The sequence below is a fragment of the Capsella rubella genome, unplaced genomic scaffold, assembly GCF_000375325.1.
Source record: "Capsella rubella cultivar Monte Gargano unplaced genomic scaffold, Caprub1_0 scaffold_6, whole genome shotgun sequence".
Taxonomy (NCBI): Eukaryota; Viridiplantae; Streptophyta; class Magnoliopsida; order Brassicales; family Brassicaceae; genus Capsella; species Capsella rubella.
In genome coordinates, this window is record NW_006238918.1 from 1,426,149 (window position 1) to 1,446,582 (window position 20,434).

General features: G+C 37.3%; 4 protein-coding genes and 1 long non-coding RNA gene across 5 annotated transcripts; 2 read left to right on the forward strand and 3 right to left on the reverse strand.

The window, feature by feature from the left end:
* Positions 1-25: 25 nt before the first annotated feature.
* On the reverse strand, positions 26-2,863 carry LOC17881758 (vacuolar protein sorting-associated protein 36). Its single transcript, XM_023780626.1, has 8 exons — positions 2,063-2,863; positions 1,591-1,794; positions 1,200-1,293; positions 1,050-1,107; positions 859-928; positions 561-696; positions 385-469; positions 26-293 (listed from the first exon to the last, which is right to left on the reverse strand). The coding sequence occupies exons 1-8, from the start codon at positions 2,672-2,674 to the stop codon at positions 233-235; spliced, it is 1,320 nt and encodes a 439-aa protein (XP_023636394.1). The 5' UTR covers positions 2,675-2,863; the 3' UTR covers positions 26-232.
* Positions 2,864-5,140: 2,277 nt separating this feature from the next.
* LOC17884190 (phospholipid-transporting ATPase 1) lies at positions 5,141-10,208 on the forward strand. The gene is made up of 7 exons (XM_006289459.2): positions 5,141-7,349; positions 7,456-7,762; positions 7,874-8,534; positions 8,622-8,745; positions 8,884-9,103; positions 9,184-9,642; positions 9,728-10,208. The coding sequence occupies exons 1-7, from the start codon at positions 5,858-5,860 to the stop codon at positions 9,945-9,947; spliced, it is 3,483 nt and encodes a 1,160-aa protein (XP_006289521.1). The 5' UTR covers positions 5,141-5,857; the 3' UTR covers positions 9,948-10,208.
* A 167-nt stretch (positions 10,209-10,375) lies between these two features.
* LOC17881599 (histone-lysine N-methyltransferase, H3 lysine-9 specific SUVH1) lies at positions 10,376-13,089 on the reverse strand. The gene is made up of 2 exons (XM_006289676.2): positions 10,656-13,089; positions 10,376-10,573 (listed from the first exon to the last, which is right to left on the reverse strand). The coding sequence occupies exon 1, from the start codon at positions 12,708-12,710 to the stop codon at positions 10,716-10,718; it is 1,995 nt and encodes a 664-aa protein (XP_006289738.1). The 5' UTR covers positions 12,711-13,089; the 3' UTR covers positions 10,376-10,573; positions 10,656-10,715.
* Positions 13,090-13,656: 567 nt separating this feature from the next.
* LOC17881818 (nicotianamine synthase 1) lies at positions 13,657-14,950 on the reverse strand. Its single transcript, XM_006289879.2, has one exon. The coding sequence runs from the start codon at positions 14,873-14,875 to the stop codon at positions 13,910-13,912; it is 966 nt and encodes a 321-aa protein (XP_006289941.1). The 5' UTR covers positions 14,876-14,950; the 3' UTR covers positions 13,657-13,909.
* Positions 14,951-17,974: 3,024 nt separating this feature from the next.
* Positions 17,975-19,080, forward strand: LOC111830153. The gene is made up of 2 exons (XR_002833520.1): positions 17,975-18,118; positions 18,627-19,080. It is a non-coding gene; the product is annotated as an uncharacterized LOC111830153 (long non-coding RNA).
* Positions 19,081-20,434: the final 1,354 nt, after the last annotated feature.

Below are 20,434 nucleotides of genomic sequence, written 5' to 3' on the forward strand. Positions count from 1 at the left end.
GAGTTGATTATCTTTTCAGTTAGAATAGCAAATCCCAAAACTGCATCAAACCAAATTTTTCTCAATTTTCTTTTACACATTTTGTTACAAAATCAAACCGAACTATTTTCAGTTCTGGTTTACACACACCATAGCCCACAAAAAAATAAATGAGTTATTGGCATTTTGGGGTCAAAATGCTTATATTTATACTTTTGTATGTGTTCTTACAAATAGTCTACAGCAAAACTTGTCATACGGACAACATACTGGTCGCCTTGACCCATACACCGTACGTCCCAAAGTCTTTAACTCTGACAAAGACAAGAACGCAAATACAAAGGTTAATTAGTTACTCAAAGAACAACACAACAGAAAATAGATCATGGGTGTTAATTAACTTACATATGTAGATTGGTGGGATCGATCTCAGGAAACAGGTTGAAATAGAATCGAAGCCCGTCTGGGCTCATGTCTCTACACAGCAAACCTGTTCAGAAAAATGGAACGTAAGCATCGTATAAGTCTGATAGATACATGTTTCTCTAGGAGCAGACTTTGATCGGAGTTAGATTTGGTACCTTTGGTCTCTGCAGTTAGTAGATGTTCCTTAGCCATGGCTGGAGCGATCTTGAGCGTCAAAGCTGCATCACTAGCAGTGACTCCGGCTCTTAAAGTTTCAGTTTTGGTCACAAGCATTCTGATTCTACTCATCACCTAAATGGCCAGAAAAATTTGTCATCATGTGGATGGATGGATGAAAACAAATGTGAAAATTTAAGAATACCTCCTCATCACAAAAAATGAGAACTTTCTAAAGAGGAATCAAAGCAGTGATAGTGGGATAGAGAATTTTAAATATATGAGATTTAAGAATACCTCCTCATCGCTATGGGACTTGTTTTGGATGACCATCACACCGCTATCAAATTTCCGCAGCATTACTGGACTACCACAATCAAAAATACATGACAGATCAATATTTCTGCATGATGGCTTCTTATATGGTCAAAAGTACAAATCTGAACATGCAAAAGGAATCTAGGAAAAAATATCTGAAATATACATACACATCAAATTTCTCCCAGAGGGTACAAGCTTGCCACAAATCATCTGGAGAGATCAACTCTGTGCAAAGAAAAGTTTTTGATTTACAAACTGAAGTGAAGTAATATAATAAAGTACTCGGAATCAAATGTTATAGTCTATAAAGCTCCAACCTGTCCCACGAGCACGATTGAAGTGGTAATACATATCAGTAAGACTGATCATTCCTCCAGCTTGTTCTAATGGGATTCTGACAAAATCTGCCAACTGCAGGTATGTAAATAAAGATTTCAACCTCAACTTTATTTAGTTTGAAGGACTTGAAGAACATGAATTCCACAGATTCCAACACATTTTCTAGGGGCTAATATCACAATCTTAACAGTTGAAAGGTTCTCTACTAGAAAGTTATAGATTTTTCAGAAAAAATTAAACAAAAGTAATCATATTCCTAAGAAATACCCTTCATATAGATATCCTATCAAGCTGCCATTGAATGGAAAATCTCTGTTTCGAAGTTATCATGAAAAACTAATCTCTGTTACAAAATAAATTAAAGAGAACCTGGCGGGACAATTCTTGATGGTACAAGGCACCAGCAGATTCCTTTGTAACTGGAGAGATAATACCAACGCTCAACATCCACTGTTGCATTTCTTCTTTGGAACCCATTTCTTCATCATCAGTTAAACCATTCTGACTACTAGGAGCAGACAAGAGCTTTTGCCGCATTTTTTCTGCCAGGCTCACCATCTCTTTAGCCTTACTCTGTAAACCAAATAAATAAATTCAGACGCAATTTTTGACTTGAACATGAAACAAATAATCAAATAAGAACCATTTCCTTCTACAGACTGAGGTAATCCTAAAACAGTTGCAGATAGAGTCTTCAAGATCAAACCTCACAAAGAACAAGGTATAACATTTGAAAAGTAAATGTTCCAGACTTAATCATCTATCCATAAATTTCGTAACTTGGTATCAAAATCTCTACAAGGATGATGATAAAAGACTGAGGAGGAGGAAGGGCAAATACCATAAGAGCATTCAAATCCTGAAAAGCATCTTGCAAACTCTTGTCTGTGCTCTCCCACTGTTCTTGCTCTTTCCTCAATATCCCAGCCAATCCCACCATCCTCACAGTTCCATCGTTTCCGTATAAACCTTGCGCAACCGTTCCAGATCCTGACAGAGAAGTCTCACTTTCGGTCTTCTCCTCCTCTTCCCATGCTCTGCCTCTCCAACATTCCCAGAATTTCGTCAAAAATCCATCAAAATCCCCTTTCCCCCTAAAGACAATAGTCACCACAATCGAACCCGGATCCGCTTGAAATCGGATTCTCGGAGAATGGAACATAGACTTGATTGATTTCTTATGAGAAAAGATATGAGTAACGGCGGCGAGAGGAATCAAAGAAGGAACAGCTCCGTTTGATTGAGAAGGGATCCAAATGAGACGATGAGTGGTAAGAATAAGATTACCGGACTTCAAAGCGGTGAATCGCGGCGGATCATCTTCGGAATCGAAATCGACGGAGGAGAGGAGGAAACACTCGACCTCATTGCGTCGAAGCACTGGTCTACCACTGGTAGTCACCTCTGCGTTCTCAAACAAAACACCGACTCCGACGCTGCTTCCACTAGCCATGGTGACTCAATTCGGAAGCAGATCGATCATACAGCTTTTTAGCTGCGTTCCTCTCTAGTCCACCAATAGATCGGTTGACTTATCAAACTTGATTCGATTTCAACTACTACGATGATTCCCCCGGCGACGATCGATTGAGATGCCTGAGGTCAGAGAGATTCAACGGTGAACCGGAAGGAGATTGTTTTGAACACAATTTTCGAATGAGAACCTTGGTTTAGTGAAAATTATACTTTAGTCCTTAATAGTAAAACATATTTTTTAATTTTAGCTCATAGTTTTTAGTTTCACTTTAAAGTCCACATATATAAGTTTTGAAGTGAGGCGGTGTGTATATTAGCCACAATGGTGGATAGATACCAAATATAGAAATCAGCTGATATCTTTTTTGTTTTTTTTTTTTTTTTTTACCATAATTGATATTTTTTTTTTTTTTTTTTTTTTGGGTAAAAACCATAATTGATATTTATTTAAGCAAATATATACACCAACACCTCTAGTGATAGCACCTCTAGTGATAGCACCTCTAGTGATAGGTTTTGTTATTGATCCAGTCCGTAGGTTATATATATCAAGGTAACATCGTAAACACCTTTGAAATTCGATTTATTATACTATAAATGTTAATTTATCCATGATGATGCATAATGCATGTGACAATATCAATTTTACAACCATCGTTTATTTTTCTTTATAAATCTTGTTATTAAGTTATAACGTTCTGTGTAAAAAAAAAAGTATATATACATCAATCGCTAACATAGTGCAGATTAGTTGTGATATGTAACCTTTATAGAGATTGAACGTGCTTAATTAATTGATATTTTAAACAAACTTGTACGAAAGCGATGGCTTTAGGTGAATAATTAAATGTATAGAACATTGTTTAATCATTCATATACGTACATTGATACATATAACTCGGTTTCAATCATGTTAGTATGTCACGACGGACGATATGTGTACAGTATTAATGGAATATTAAAACCAATACTCGATAAGTGCTGACCAGTTTGCAATTCTTTAGAACTGTTTTATTTTTTTTTGGTTTTGTAAAACATTGAAAGGCTAAAAATAGCTTTCATGTGTGTTTAATTACTCTATGGATTATATTATTAAGAATTACTTAATAATCAAGGGCGTGGAAATCGTGTTTTCGAAATTATTTACACATTGGTGTGTGTGGTTGGCCATGTGATGTGTGAGTGAGCCACTTAAGTCTCTTGACTTGTTTGTCTCATTTGCTCTTTGTTTATTAGTAATAATTACAACTAATCTCTGAGTATGTCATAATATATGATCATACTCGTTCGGTAATGATAGTAACACAAGGTTTCTAGTTGAAACTTTAAACTAATTAACTAGCTATTTTAACGTTAAACTTTAGAAAAAAATATATATAGTATTTCGATTTATATCTTTTCGATTTATATCAGCGTGACCAATATCTATACATTCTTCTATATATTTTCAATGCGTTGATGTATATGTTCATGATGTAGTAGATTTAAGTTAGTTGTATCATTATTGTGTAATTTAATGCTAATACGTATTTTATTAGGTAGGTTTACCATTTCGATGACACAAAGTTTGCATACTTTTTAGTCTTTTAGACAAAAAACGTATAATCTTATATATGTAGACCATTTTATGTAATTCATGGTCTATGTATGAAAAGTATTTTAGCTACGCTAGAAGTGTTTCCTGATTTATCCGTTCATTTTGATAATTTTGTTTATATACTTTTATATATGATAAAATTTGTTTGGATTCATATACTTGTGAGAATACTTTTCGTTTTCATATTAATCCACATTTCTATTTAGAAAAATCAATTCAAAGCATCAACGTCAAACTTCAATACTAGATACTGAAATATATAGGTGACTGACGCGACATATAATCAAAATTCAAAAACTTAAATTAAAAAGGATCCAAAGAGTCAAACTTTATAATAAGAGATTAATTAACAAAATATGTTTAGGTGCTTAATACCACTGTACTATATACAGTATAGTGTTTAGATATTCAAAGTTGAAATCAGAAAAACAAAAAAGACAGATAACCACTATCACTAATCACTTTTTTATCCACTGTTAATTTTTTTTTACAAAGTAGGAATGTGTTGTTTTTCTTTTAAATTAGCATGCTTGTCCCGATTTAGGTAATTGCGGATACAAAAAAAAAAACAAAAAAAACAGTTAAGAAGAAAGAAAAAAATCACATCTTCTATGATAAAACATAATATTATAAAGAAATAAGATATATATATATATAAAAAAAAAGATATGAAGAAAATAAAAATTTAATTAAATGGCGGCTTTAATGGAAAAGTAATCTAGAAGAGAAAGAATATTCAAGTGCTACTCTGGACCAACACGACATGACTTTTCCTCACTTTCTTCTTCTTCTTCTTCTTCCTCCTCTCATCTCATCTCTTTTCTGTTTTCATTTATATATCTATTTTCGTGCGTCAAATGAAATTATATTAAATTTAAGTTTTAAGAAAAAAGAAAAATAATTTCAATAAAAGATTCGTCGACGTCGCCAGCCATTGGCGACTTCATCTTCTCCAAACCTTCTCCTGTTCGTTGCCTTCCAGATCTCTCTCTATCTATCTATCTATCAAGTCTTCGTTCTCATTCTTCGTCTTCGTTTACCTTTGAAGAATAAGAGATACGAAAGCTCCAATTTTTAAGCCTCTCTCTCTCTCTCTCTCTTTTTTTTATCGTTATTTCTTTATTTGCTTCTTCTTCGTATTGGCTTGCGTCACCTCAATCTCTTTCTCTTCAATTCCATTTCTTCGGGGAAGATTGTGTTTTTTAGCGCGCAAAAGAAGCGAGGATTCGTTAAGATCCCGGATCTGTGCATTTGGATTAAGCCTAGGTTTATTGTGCTGGATCAAATTCCAAGAGGTGGGTTTTGTCTCCGATTTTAAGGATCTGGATCTGCCCATTTCGCAATTTCGGCTAGGTCATTTTGCTGGATCATTTCTGTTCGATTTAGGATATTCAAGCTGCTGATTCGAGCTATGTGTGTTTCTGGGTAAAGCTCGAATCTTCTTTCTTCTTCGGGAGGTCTCTGTGTGTCGATGAGTTCCCCATTTGATCCGATTAATTTCTGAAAAGTCATTGTCAATTCAATTCCTGTGAGTGGTCCCTTGATAAATCCTGGACCCGGCAAATGGATCCCAGGAAATCAACTGATAAACCGCCTCATCATGATCCAATTTTGGGTGTTTCTTCGAGATGGAGCGTTTCTTCTAAAGACAATTCCGTCAGAGAAGTTACTTTTGGTGATTTGGGATCTAAGCGTATCCGTCATGGGTCAGCTGGAGCTGACTCCGAGATGTTAAGCATGTCTCAGAAGGAGATCAAAGACGAGGATGCTCGTTTGATTTATATTAACGATCCTGAGAGAACTAACGAGAGGTTTGAGTTCACAGGCAATTCTATCAAGACAGCCAAGTATTCTGTCTTCACTTTCTTGCCCAGGAACTTGTTTGAACAGTTCCATAGAGTTGCTTACATATACTTCCTTGTCATAGCAGTCCTCAATCAGCTTCCCCAGCTTGCAGTTTTTGGTAGAGGTGCATCTATCATGCCCCTTGCCTTTGTTCTGTTGGTCTCAGCTATCAAAGATGCTTACGAGGACTTCCGGAGACATAGATCAGATAGAGTTGAGAACAATAGGTTGGCTTTAGTGTTTGAGGATAATCAGTTTCGAGATAAGAAATGGAAGCATATTCGTGTTGGGGAAGTCATTAAAGTCCAATCTAATCAGACTCTTCCTTGTGACATGGTGCTGTTGGCTACAAGTGATCCTACTGGGGTTGTCTACGTGCAGACAACTAATCTGGATGGTGAGTCCAATTTGAAGACAAGGTACGCCAAGCAGGAAACTCTTCTCAAAGCTGCTGATATGGAGTCGTTTAATGGGTTTATCAAGTGTGAGAAACCTAATAGAAACATTTATGGGTTTCAAGCCAACATGGAAATTGATGGTAGAAGGCTCTCCCTTGGACCTTCTAATATTATTCTTAGAGGATGTGAGCTTAAGAACACTGCTTGGGCATTAGGTGTTGTTGTGTATGCTGGTGGTGAGACGAAAGCTATGCTAAACAACTCCGGAGCACCATCAAAGAGGAGTAGGCTAGAGACTCGGATGAACTTAGAGATCATTCTACTCTCTTTGTTTCTGATCGTCTTATGTACAATCGCAGCCGCGACTGCTGCTGTGTGGTTGAGACAGTACAGGGATGACTTGGACACTATTCTCTTTTATAGGAGAAAGGACTACGCCGAGAGACCAGGAGGGAAGAACTATAAATACTATGGTTGGGGGTGGGAGATATTCTTCACCTTCTTTATGGCAGTCATTGTGTACCAGATCATGATACCCATTTCTCTCTACATATCGATGGAGCTTGTCCGTATTGGTCAAGCATACTTCATGACCAATGATGATCAGATGTACGACGAGTCTTCAGATTCAAGTTTTCAATGCAGGGCTTTGAACATAAATGAAGATTTAGGGCAGATTAAGTATTTATTCTCTGATAAGACGGGTACTCTCACGGACAACAAGATGGAGTTTCAATGTGCCTGCATAGAAGGAGTAGATTACTCTGCCAGGGAACCTGCTGAGAGCGAGCATGCAGGATACTCCATTGAAGGTAAAGAAAACTAGTTTCTTAATATCTTTTTTGCTGTTAAGAGTAGTATGTTTTTCTGTTATCTGACACACACTTTTCTGTGATACCTAAATTTTTCATGATACAGTTGATGGGAATATTTTGAAGCCAAAGATGAGGGTGAGAGTTGATCCTGTGCTTCTTCAGTTGACTAAAACTGGCAAGGCAACAGAAGAAGCAAAACGTGCAAATGAGTTTTTCCTCTCACTGGCTGCTTGCAATACAATTGTGCCAATTGTAACCAACACATCTGATCCCAATGTAAAGCTGGTAGATTATCAAGGGGAGTCTCCTGATGAACAGGCGTTGGTCTATGCCGCAGCTGCATATGGTTTCTTGCTCATTGAGAGAACTTCTGGTCATATAGTTATTAACGTGCGAGGAGATATGCAAAGGTAATTTAGACATGTGATGGCTTCTTATTTGCCTTTAATTTATATTTGTCATTGCATCTCATAGTAGGTTGTGGCGTGTAGTATTTATTCCTTTTCCTCTGCCCAGTGCAGGTTTAATGTTTTGGGATTGCATGAGTTCGATAGCGACCGAAAAAGAATGTCAGTGATACTGGGGTGCCCCGACATGTCGGTGAAACTCTTTGTAAAAGGTGCAGACTCATCCATGTTTAGTGTCATGGATGAATCCTACAGTGGCGTCATAAAAGAGACCAAGAAACAACTTCATGCTTACTCATCTGATGGTTTGAGAACTCTTGTTGTTGGGATGAGAGAGCTGAACGATTCAGAGTTTGAGCAATGGCATTCTTCTTTTGAGGCAGCAAGCACCGCCTTGATTGGTAGGGCTGGATTACTAAGAAAGGTTGCTGGAAACATTGAGACGAACCTTAGGATAGTAGGAGCCACTGCAATCGAAGACAAATTGCAGCATGGTGTCCCGGAAGCAATAGAATCTCTCAGGATTGCAGGGATAAAAGTATGGGTCTTGACTGGTGACAAGCAAGAAACTGCCATATCCATTGGCTTCTCATCAAGGCTTCTGACAAGAAACATGAGGCAAATTGTAATAAATAGCAACTCATTGGATTCATGTCGAAGGAGCTTAGAAGAAGCAAATGCCAGTATTGCAAGTAATGATGGAAGTGACAACGTGGCCTTGATTATTGATGGTACCAGTCTCATATATGTACTCGACAATGATCTTGAAGATGTGGTAAGTGAAATTTTGATGAAAATCTCTTGTGTTCTCTGGTTATGACTCTCTTTGATGGTGATGTAATTGCTCATTCTTGCGATGCAGTTGTTCCAGGTGGCATGTAAATGCTCTGCGATACTCTGCTGCCGTGTTGCTCCTTTCCAGAAAGCTGGAATCGTTGCACTCGTAAAGAACCGAACTTCCGACATGACTCTTGCCATTGGTGATGGTAATGAGTCGACTCTTCTTTCTAAAAATCAGTCTATCTGATCCTTCTTTCTAAAAATCAGTCTATCCAATCCTGTCTAAAGGGCAAGCCAGTTCTTTGTCTTTTCTTCATCTTCTCACATGCTTTGGCTTTTGACAGGTGCCAATGATGTCTCCATGATTCAAATGGCTGATGTTGGGGTAGGGATAAGCGGCCAAGAAGGTCGCCAAGCTGTGATGGCATCTGATTTCGCAATGGGACAGTTCAGATTCTTAGTTCCGCTATTGCTCGTCCATGGACACTGGAATTACCAAAGGATGGGTTACATGATACTATATAATTTCTATAGAAATGCAGTTTTTGTTCTTATTTTATTTTGGTGAGTACCGTCGTACTGGCTTTTGTACTAATCCGTCTCAAAACAATCACCACAGACTAACCCTCACCACTTTCACGCAGGTACGTTTTGTTTACTTGCTACACCTTGACAACCGCCATCACAGAATGGAGCAGTGTCTTGTACTCAGTTATATACACGTCATTCCCTACAATAATTATCGGTATTCTTGACAAAGACCTCGGAAGGAGGACTCTCCTCGATAATCCGCAGCTCTATGGTGTTGGCCAGAGGGCAGAGGGATATTCCACTACGCTCTTCTGGTATACAATGATTGACACAATCTGGCAAAGTGCAGCCATCTTCTTCATTCCTATGTTTGCTTATTGGGGAAGTACAATTGACACGTCGAGCCTAGGAGACCTATGGACGATTGCTGCAGTTGTGGTGGTCAATCTTCACTTGGCCATGGATGTAATCAGATGGAACTGGATCGCACACGCCGCCATATGGGGATCCATAGTTGCAGCTTGTATATGTGTCATTGTGATCGATGTTATACCCACACTCCCTGGTTACTGGTAAAGTTCTTTCTCTCAACATATCATTCTCTAATCATATTTCCTGGATATTGAAAGTCTCAACGTTTTTGAATGGCTGTGACAGGGCAATTTTCCAAGTGGCGAAGACATGGATGTTCTGGTTCTGCTTGCTTGCCATTGTTGTGACATCATTGCTTCCTAGATTCGCTATCAAGTTTCTTGTTGAGTATTACAGACCTTCCGATGTTCGGATTGCTAGGGAGGTTGAAAAGCTTGGAACTCTCAGAGAATCCCAACCCCTAGGAATTGAAATGAATCAGATGCGGGATCCTCCAAGGAGATAATATTTGAAGCAACACAAGTCTCAAGTCAAAATTCTTTACACCCTTCAGCGAAAGTAAATATAATTTATATGTTCCAATTTTTCCCCCCTTGGTTGCTTACTGTTTCATGCAGAGAGAGAGCTTGTTGGGTTTGTAGTGTAAGGGAAATTACGTAAAATCTCTCGGCTGTATTTTTCTCATTTTGTTGTAACATACGCACAAATTTTCCTTTGTAAAGAGAACGTCCAAAAAAATTTGATTAAAAAAATTTCCACTTCAGTTTCTGATAAAGTTGTTGCGTTTTTGTCTTTCATTTCTTTTCTTCTTTTTTGGCTGACAAGAACCAATAAGAAACCGAGATAAAAATTGCCTTGTAACCTTTTATGACATTCATCAACTATTCAATCAAAGCAGGCTACGAGTTTCGGAGAGTTGCCCTACAACCGATCTGAACACTAAACTAATAAGATTACATATAACATGAGAAAAAGGTGCACATTTTCCACAATCTGAGAAATAGACAAGGTGTTTTGCAGGGAAAATTTACTTCACAGCTTGCATCCTATGCTGTTGAAGTGAAGATCAAAGAGACATAAACTTTCGTTGCCACCAAAAGGACTTGATTCCACCGATCAGAACTCAGCATCCTGCCAAATAAAACGATTTAGAGATTTCATATACTACTACTCAGATTCAGTAGATGAAAAATAATGGGACGGGCATACAAACCTTTTGCAACCAAAAACATCCGACTCCAGGTGTCCACCGTAGATCACTATTCTCCCATCATCATCCAAATGAGCCACGGCAATACGCTGACCCACAAAAGCATTTCTTTTTGCCATATAAAGGATTACCATTTTGAGTCCCGCTTGGTCTAGATACTCCATAGTCATAAGTTAACTCAGTCAGTGGAGGGATGTGAGATATGGCAAAGAAGGCGACATGCACGAAGAGTTGACTGTTATTTTCATAAGTAACTGGCTGCCAGAAAACATTAGGGGAGCAACTGTGATTCATGAATCGCGAAACGTTCCCAACATTCTTAGCACTTATTATCATTGGTAGTGGGATTTCAGATTCTTCAGACATCTCCTCAGAAGCATCTTCATCAGCTAAGCCAGGCTCATAGTTCCACTTGAAAGGGTTATAGACACGGGTTGTATCAAAAGTATAATCATCATCAGCCATAGTTTGCTGCACCTTTGATTTGTCTTTGGCCTCACCTGCATATATACATATAAACGAACCAGCACGGATAGCATCCCATGAGCGCAAGCCCCATCCTCTATTCTCTGTCTTGAAAATTTCCAGCCTCACTTTTATTCCCATTTGAGTCACCTTGTTTTTGCAAGTCGGGCATGGGCAAGATGGACTGCATTCATATATCATAGGCTTGCGGCTAATTAGAACTCCATTACCAGTGTAGGGGAAATCACCTCCATTTTTCCTTATGCAGTGGCAGTCCAAGTTCCCTGGCTTGCATGAGTTGCCACAATCACAGCCAAAAGAAGGCTGTGTTAGCTTAAACGACTCTGAGTAATTCACTGTTTTGGAGTAGGTGAAATAACCAGGCCCATTATCGGTATCAACTTCATTCATAAGTGAAACAGGAATACTTTCAACCCCGGAAGTGATATCGGGAAGAATGAGTCCTTGCCTTGAAGGCACGCCCCCCTTCCATTTCTGGATTGCAGTCCATGTAGCAAATGCAGGAGGTTGACCTGGAGCTCTCACTAATTTATACTTGAAGGTGTTGTGTCCAGATTTTCCTTTCTCTACCCATGACTCTTTGATCTCGTAGAGTCCATCATAAATATAGATCTTAGCATTATGAGAAGTCTCTTTCAATCCCCTTATTACCCTAACTGGACTATTTCTACGCAAGCTCTTCTCCAAGGCAAGATTACCCCTTTCAAGCTTTTGGTCAGATGACTGCTTATCTTTATCAGCATTACCACCTTGCCCAGTATAAATCAAAACATCGGGATTACCTTCGTCATTATCATAATATCCAGATGACACAATGCTAGTGGCGATAGGTTCTTCTTCTGTTTCTCCCTTCACAACCAAATAGTCAATCCCAGCCATTGATGGAGAATGTAAACCCACCAAACACATCTCAAACCTGAAGAAGAAAATATCCCCAATCTCGACACCAGGAACAATACCAGGTCTTTTCTTGGTGTTTGTCCGGACTCCTCTGCTCATACAAGTAGATCCTGATTTTAAATCACCTCGTTTGATAATACCACTTACTGCTTCCTTGGCGTCCTCCAGTTGTGAAAACCTTCTTCTTAAGGCATCAAACCGCATAAGAACACTCACCACCAACTCCCTATTTCCATTCTCTCTATCAGAGACGCTAATCCCGCTCTCGAAATTCGGATTTGCAATGGGACGTTTTTTAGGGATCTTTCTTTTCACGGTTGAGCCCTCAAGTTCCGAGTTACCATTAGACGTATCAGGAGATCTGAAGGACCTCAGAGGAGTAACCATAGAAGGCACAGATGCATTTGGCGGATGCTGATATACATGAGGATTCTGAGGCTGGTGATGTTGCGGTGGATACTGAGCCTGATTAAGATCTGGTGTGTGTTGATTCGTTTGAGAAGAAGTAAACGGATAAAAGGATGAGAAGCCAGGTGGAAATGGTCCAAAAGGAGGCGCACACACAAAGGGCGGAGCTTGATTTCCACTGGGGAACACAGGTCTTAGAGTACGCAATGGTTTAATATCCAACACTCTCGTCTTATCAGTGTAGTTACCAGCATTCCCATCCATGGTTGGAAACCAAATCTGATCTTCTAATCAAATTACAAAACGAAATCCCTAAACTATAGAAGATCTGGGTAAACCCAAAAAAGTCCAACTTTTTCTAACCTAACTATGAATCAGAGATCCTCAAAGCCGAATTACACGCATGCACAGAGAAACCCACATCACCGCAGATTCAGGGATTACAAAAACAGCAACAATGGATGTTCCTTCACAAAGCAATAGCCCCCAAACAAAAGCTTAATACTTTCACAAAGAAACCTGAAAATGCTGATTCTGGATTAGCTGATCACACACACCCTGTTCGAGCTGCTCGCGAAATTAGGGTTTCCAGAAATGAGAGAGACAGAGAATGAGAGGGAAACAAAACAAATAGCGGAAATTTGTGCCAAAGTTGGAAACTTTTCATTAACATTTTTATTTTTGGTATGTGTGTATAAATTTTGACATGTGTAACTGTTAGAAGCAGCGCCTACGATTAGCCGTCGGATCTAAACCACTGAATCTTCAACCGTACAAAGATCTAGTATGACTTGATAACCTGCGTAAGAGGTTTGTTCTTTCTGTTTCAATTTCGTCATGTTTAGTGCATTCGTCAGTCTGTGATGTAATGACTTTTTGGGACTTTTTCCCCGGTTGCCGGTTTCCCCCGTGTGTAAGATGTTTGTCGTTTTCCTTTTCTCAATTTGGAACTTTTTAATTTTTATCGTTCCACTCCCTAACTCTTGATTTCTCATAGTTTTGTTCATAAACATTTATTTATGGAACATTAGGTCTAGATGTGCTTCTTAATCTCATGTACAAATATATCAACTAATTACTTGGTCTGTTTAGCATGGTTTAAGTCATGATTTGTTTCCTTTCCGTCACGATTAACGTACAGCACAAATAAGACCAAAATATGATGATGACATTAACTAATATATATATGGTTGTGAATTATCAAGATATGTTAAAAAAAGAAAAAAAAAACTTTATTGATAATATAAACAAGTAAGCAACAAACAACAAGTTCTGTATCATCTTCACTCGCGACGAAGATCAGAGAGCTCAAAATTCACAAACTTATACTTTAAACGTAGGCACACATATCACAAACACACACAAGGAATAGAATGAAAAGAGCAGTTAATATAAGACAAAAAAAAAAAAAAACATTAACACAATCTTAACAAAAAGAGATGTGTTATAGTTCATTGTTTTGTTTACTCGATTGCACTGAACTCCTCGATCATATTCTTCTTCTTACCACGGTTGTTCATAATCGCGTGAACCTTGGAGCAGTTACAAGGCATAAACATGCAGCCACGAGTACCATTAACCCCGGTCATGCTCGAACCACCTAGCTTGCGTGCGATCACAACCGAGTTAACCACGTCATCGGTTGGATGGTAGATGGTCAACAGCTGAAACCCTTTGAGATCAGAAGATTCGACGATGGGGTATAAGAAAGCTCTAAGAGCATGGGCGCTCCTTAGCATAAGGACAGCTCCAGGAGCCATGTGTTTCTCCAAGTGCTCGATGGCTTTGACCTTTGACTCTTTATCCATCCCAACAAGAGCCGCCAAGAACACTACGTCGTATTCCTCAAGTCCTTCCGTAGCGTTTAATACGTCCGTTGTGTGGAAGATCATGCGTTTTGAGAGGTCCGGATCACGAGAGACCAGGCGTGAAGCGAGCGTGTTTGCGTGTGAGTCGATGTCGAAGTTGTGGAACGTCGTGTTTGGAAGGTGAAACTTGGCCAAGACGATGGACGTGAGGGGCATAGGACCAGAACCCACGAAGGCGATCTTGCTGGGGACATGGCTTGAGTGTTGACTCAGGAGATCGAACTCAAGCTTGCCTAGCTTGAGGTAGTTGTTGAAGTAAGGAAAGATGTGCAAATGATCAAGTGGGTTTTGGTCTTCTGGTAAAGAACCCAAAATTGTGGAGAAGTGTTGCTCTAAATAACCTTCGGCTTCACCACAAAGCTTGATGAGGTTAGATCTCATGTCTTTGACTTCTTCGGACAGCTTTGTGACATCGATGTTTGTGTCCGTGGGTAAGCACGTGGACACGAGTTCTCCAAACAAAGTGTCGACATTTTTGGAAGGTCGTAAGCTCTCGAGCTTTGAGATTTGGTCGTATAAGTCGATGATTTGCTTAACAACGAGATTGTTTTTGCAAGCCATGTCGACACTCTGAGGTTATTTTTTTAGGGGAGATGATAAGTATTTGAACTTCTTAAATGATTTTTAAGACTTTGAGAAAATCTTGTGTTGTGGCTTTAACCCTCGCTAAGGGTCGTTATTTATTGGCAATCGTGGGGTCAATTCTTGTCTGATATTATTTATCTATCAATGATTCGATTCATATACGTTATAATTATTTTGTTTTTTTTTGGACAAAATACGTTATAATTATTATGTGGTAGATATTCTTGATAATAATGGAATAATTTCAAACCAATATTAGAAAATCATCTCTATAAGCATAAATCAATAAAATTTAATACGTGGTGTAGACGGATAGAGTCACAGAATAACAACCTATAACTTATACAACTTATATAATCTGCATGTAATTAATTAACTGAATAATCTATCCGTATTTTGAAGCATCTGTTTGCATAGCCATCATAATGTTTTGCAAAATAAAAAGGCGGCACTAACCATTCAAAACCAAAGCCTTTACCCACATGGCATGCATGGGCCACAACTTCAACATCCATATTTGTCAATATTAATTGTAAACATGCAGCATGCATACAATTTTTTCCCCAACTATATGGTTTAACATCACAAGTGGCATGTAAATGGTACAAACTTCTCGTAATAAGGTATCGTACAATAATTAAGAAAAAAATAAAAGGTATCCTACAATACGCACACTGTTTATAAAATGTATAATAAGTTATGGTAACGTATGGATAACCATCCCCGAGGCGTGAACAGTCCCATTCCCATATTGCGGCTGAGAAGTAGACAAGATCCACAGTGTAGCTAGGCCTCAAAGACTCCCACATGAACCTAATTAATATCTCTCCCTTTCGGACCTCAAAAACTTGGTGCGAACATTTTTAGTGGTGTTGGAGAGCGCAAGGGACTTCTTTTTCCCGGTTGGAGACTATACTTCCCGGTCAACATAGTGAATTTAATCAAAACACGTTACCTTTTTTTGGCTCACTTTGGCCACGGAACATGAAAACAACACAAACTAAACTTTTACGTTTTATTATTGAAAGGTAAATTGAGAAAGACAACAACAACAAAAAAAGTATACAGTTGACACGTATCTCTGTAAGAATAAAATGTTATTACTTATTAGGGATGATTCTACTCTTTGACACAATTTTGATACGATAGAAAATGATTTGGACACCTAAAAGAATTTGTTGATTTGTCAAATTTCTACACAAGTGTAAAAATAGCATTAGTTTAGTGTGAGTGAATATGTAAATATTAATCGCATTGTTAGTTTGTTACACGTATGAATGGAATATGATTGTCTCTCTATCCATGTTTGTCTGTGTGTACTGTGTATGATTGTATGTTTGATTTTTAATATTATCACATTCATATTTCATATTACGAGCTAGATAACATGTTGTATAGTTGGTAAAATGGTAATTAACTAAGGCATGTCTCAGAACAGTTGATTAAGTCACCACGAAAACGTATCATAATTAAAATATGATTTTTGTAAGGAATATATGATCTAGTTGGATATCATATAATATAAGTTACCGTTGAGATTTTTTTTTTTTTTTTAAACAAAACAAAAAAAGCACTGGTCAAATATTTTTAGATTCCGTTCACTCCCATGGCTGGTTCAGGGTTGGTTCATTTGTATAATTAATAAGCGGGACAATTATGGTTGCAAATTAGATAATTCCGTCGGGTTCCACACTTTCTGTATATTCAAAGTTTTAAACCTCAGTTCATCAGTTAACTAAGCATAGTTTATATAATCAGACCTGTATATATATTATCGAATGAAAATTACTTCCAAGATATGTTTTAGTACTAGAAACCGTTGTATTTTAAAACAAGAAAATACTCTTTAATGTTGGGATTTAAATTAAATAAAGCAATTGATGTTATAATTGATATATATTAGCTAGGTGTCTCTTGCTTAAAACGAACGGCCAGTTTCACGTCCTTCTCAAGTCTCAACGTACGTTGGCTTATATATATGATGATCCTAATATACAAAAATTGCGATTTTGTTTTTAGACTTCAAATCAATCGGGACTACAGTAAAACTTTTTCATGATCCTGATTGTTTCGTTTGCATTTGTTTCTTTTCCAACAATTTATTTATACCTTTGAATTTATCATCTCTATATATATGAGAGGGAATTTGGTTTACCAAAAACAGCATCACACCATTTTGTTAGATGTTTTAAATTCATGTTCAGACAACCATACATATGCTTTGTCTATTTATAGCAATCTCAGGACCCATTAAACAACAGAACATCCCAAAATTAAAAGTGAGTGAGTGATAATGTTTTAGACTTATAATAATATGTTGTATGGATATATATATATAAAAAAAAGTGGTCAACAGACCAAAGATTTGCATCCACTAAATTAAACATAGCGTCTACCAACACGTCAATATATAGTTTAAAATATTAAACGTATTAATACCAATTACCAAAACAATTGATCTTTTCTTCTTAATATTTTTTACAAATACGAAATTTTACATTGCATGCTAGATTCTGTAAAATTGAGATAACGTTCATAACCTTGCATACGAAATTTATTACTATACAATAAAATGATGAAAATAGACACCAAAACTCATATAGCTAGGACTGGTCATGATTGGGATATAGCAATAACAAGATGAATGTATTAAAAATTCAGAAACTAGCATGCAATGTAAACTTGAACAAAAAAAGAATGTCATTATCTGTAAAAGGAAATACAACAAGTTAAATAAGATTTCCACGAATAATCACGAGTATATATAATGCATATATATAGTATAGGCATAAGGTTTCTTATATGTCAGTCTTTGTGGTCACATCAATGGGAACGTTGTAGAAAACTAGTAAATTTGAACGTTATCAAACAGTAACTTTTATTTTTATGCACTTGAACGGTAACTTATTTGACCGTTATGAAAGTTTAAAGATCATTGCTGAACGGTAACTTCTATTTGTTTATTATTGTTTTTTTTTTGCATCCCAAACGGTAACTTATTTGACCGTTAGAAATAATCTCTATATATAGTAGAAGGAAGACACCTCTGTTATCCTTCATTCAGATATCAAAAGGTTCTTACACTCTTTAGTCTCAAATTTCTATTCTCAAATGTCCAACACTCTCTTTTGATATATGTTCTTCTACAACTCAAGCTAAACTTTGATTTACCCATTCCTCCTAGCGACTAGCATAGAGGTCGAGTCATCACCCTGCAAGGTAAGTAACACTACGCCTTTGGTCCTTTTTGTTTTCTCCTTTGTTTTGTTTGTTTAAAGTACAATGTTTCCGACATCTTTGTGTTTTTTATTCACACGATATAATCAACTCAGGCTCTGTTTTGTTTTTTAATGTTCTAGTGAAGGTTCGTTGATTTTTAGTATATTACTCTCAAAATTTTGTCTTGATAAAAAGAAAGCAAACAGTCATTGATTTTACTTGTTGTGTTCGAACTTTCACTATAATCATGCTCTGTTTCTTCATAAGAAAACGTAGGTTAAAACCCCCACTGAAATGATTGTTTAAATTGGACATAGACCTAAGTATTTTAATATATCTTTCTGAAAAATTATAAGTAAAGAATGGGCGTTATACAATTCTGAAAAATGTATTTACTTTTTTTTTAATCGGCATGGTTTTTTAGATTTAAATGCTACTAGCATGATTTTAATCTGTACAAAATTTTCTGAAGGGATTGTAATGGATGATTTTTGATCTTGTTTTGCAGATTTTAATGAAGAACATATTCAAAAGGAGTGTGTAACGAAAAGGCCAAAATGGGAAAGTCCGAAAGGAGAAATGTTGGAGAATGTTGTAAGGAACAGAGAATCTTGGAAATGTGCCATTTATATTTTGGTTGAGTGTAGCATGTGTGACGACGAATTAATATGCTCGTAAGATTTATATGATAAGATGTAAATATTTGTAGGGTGTGACTGACACATGACCGCCGGTAGAAGATGTATAGGTAGCCCTGGGCGTTCGGATTTTCGGTTCGGATTATTCGGAGTTCGGATGTTTCGGATTGGGATGTTTATAAACCGTTTTGAATCCGACTGGTTTTCGGATCGGATCGGATCGGATTTTTTCGGATTCGGATCGGTTTTCAAATTTTAAAAAACATCCGATAAGAAACCGAATCCTATTTGTTTCGGTTTCGGTTTCGGATTTTACACTGTTAATCCGAAACCTACTTTCTAAATCCGAAAAAATCCGACATAATTAACATCTCAGACTCACTCAAAAGTCAAAATCTCAACTTAAAACCAAACATCTCAATTCCAACACAACCAAACCAAACAACAGAAAAGTTCCAAACTTCCAATTCAAAGTTCAAACCATAAAACCAGAAGTCAAGCAAAGAAGCAACATAATCCATATTCATACTGAAATAAGTTCCAAAGAGAAGGACTGAAAACCTGAAAAGCAATTCAACGAAATAAGTTCCAAACTTGATAAAACAAGGAGACTTCCAACTCCAAGACTCCAACACTTCTCAGATGGAGACTTCCAACTCCAAGACTCCAACACTCCAACAGTGAGACTTCCAACTCCAAGACCTATGTAAAATGATTACAAAAAGTCAAGAAAAAATAAGCTATAGAAGATAGAGAGTAGAGGCGATTCAACTTCAACACTTCTTAGATGGATTCAAAAGGCTCTAAAGGTAAGAAGTTTATCAAGACAGAACATAAGGCAAGAGTTAAGACTTATTCATACCTTTTATTTGTCTACTTTAGCAGATAAGAAGAGACTTATACATTCACTTGCATTGACTCAAACTCTGAAAAAGATAAAAGAATACAAAGTACTCAATATCTCAAATGCACAATTGAAAATAGGATATCATGAACAGATTATAGAAGTTAGTAACTTACCTCTCTCAAGATTATCCTGCAATTCAATTTCAGCAAGCATTTGCTGTGTGGTAACCACTCCTTTCTCATTCAACTGAATTTCACCCTTGAACCACTGCTCACTGCACATTAGAACTTCAAGCATGTAGTGAGTTAAGCAGCTCCTAGATGGGTCTAAGATGCGGTTACTGTTGCTAAAGGCAGATTCTGAGGCAACAGAGGACACTTGCATAGCAAGTACATCCTTCGCTATTAAGGCCAAAACAGGATACTTAGGAGTATTGATCCTCCACCAGCCCAAAACATCAAACTGTATCCCAAGCTGGTTAGTCTTTGGACATTCCACTTTCTCCTTAAGATATAACTCCAACTCAGTACTTGCATCTTGAAATCCTATCTCATTGACCATCTCGTTGTACATAGTATCCATCCTAAGATATTCAAGATCACTGTCTAAATCCATTTTTTGGCTTAAATCACATTGAGACTCTTGTCCACTCTGAGCTGGTGTTGCACCCGATTGTGACTGAGACTGAGAAGAATACTCTTCAAACAGCTTTCCCAAAACATCACTTACTGATTTATTAAGCTCTATTGATTCTGCACTATCTTTACCATATAGCATATCAAAGCAAAGACCAGCAAATTTCATTTTGTTCCTCGGATCAAACACACTAGC

What these genes read in the sequence shown, in the direction of transcription:
- LOC17881758 (XM_023780626.1), bottom strand. Translation starts at nt 2,674, where the DNA reads ATGGCTAGTGGAAGCAGCGTCGGAGTCGGTGTTTTGTTTGAGAACGCA. An exon ending in CAATCGTGCTCGTGGGACAG is followed by an intron (nt 1,108 to 1,199) that starts GTTGGAGCTTTA and finishes TTCTTTGCACAG; the next exon opens with AGTTGATCTCTCCAGATGAT. An exon ending in CTCTGGGAGAAATTTGATGT is followed by an intron (nt 929 to 1,049) that starts GTATGTATATTT and finishes TGATTGTGGTAG; the next exon opens with TCCAGTAATGCTGCGGAAAT.
- LOC17884190 (XM_006289459.2), top strand. Translation starts at nt 5,858, where the DNA reads ATGGATCCCAGGAAATCAACTGATAAACCGCCTCATCATGATCCAATT. An exon ending in TGCAGGATACTCCATTGAAG is followed by an intron (nt 7,350 to 7,455) that starts GTAAAGAAAACT and finishes TTCATGATACAG; the next exon opens with TTGATGGGAATATTTTGAAG. An exon ending in TTTGTTCTTATTTTATTTTG is followed by an intron (nt 9,104 to 9,183) that starts GTGAGTACCGTC and finishes ACTTTCACGCAG; the next exon opens with GTACGTTTTGTTTACTTGCT.
- LOC17881599 (XM_006289676.2), bottom strand. Translation starts at nt 12,710, where the DNA reads ATGGATGGGAATGCTGGTAACTACACTGATAAGACGAGAGTGTTGGAT.
- LOC17881818 (XM_006289879.2), bottom strand. Translation starts at nt 14,875, where the DNA reads ATGGCTTGCAAAAACAATCTCGTTGTTAAGCAAATCATCGACTTATAC.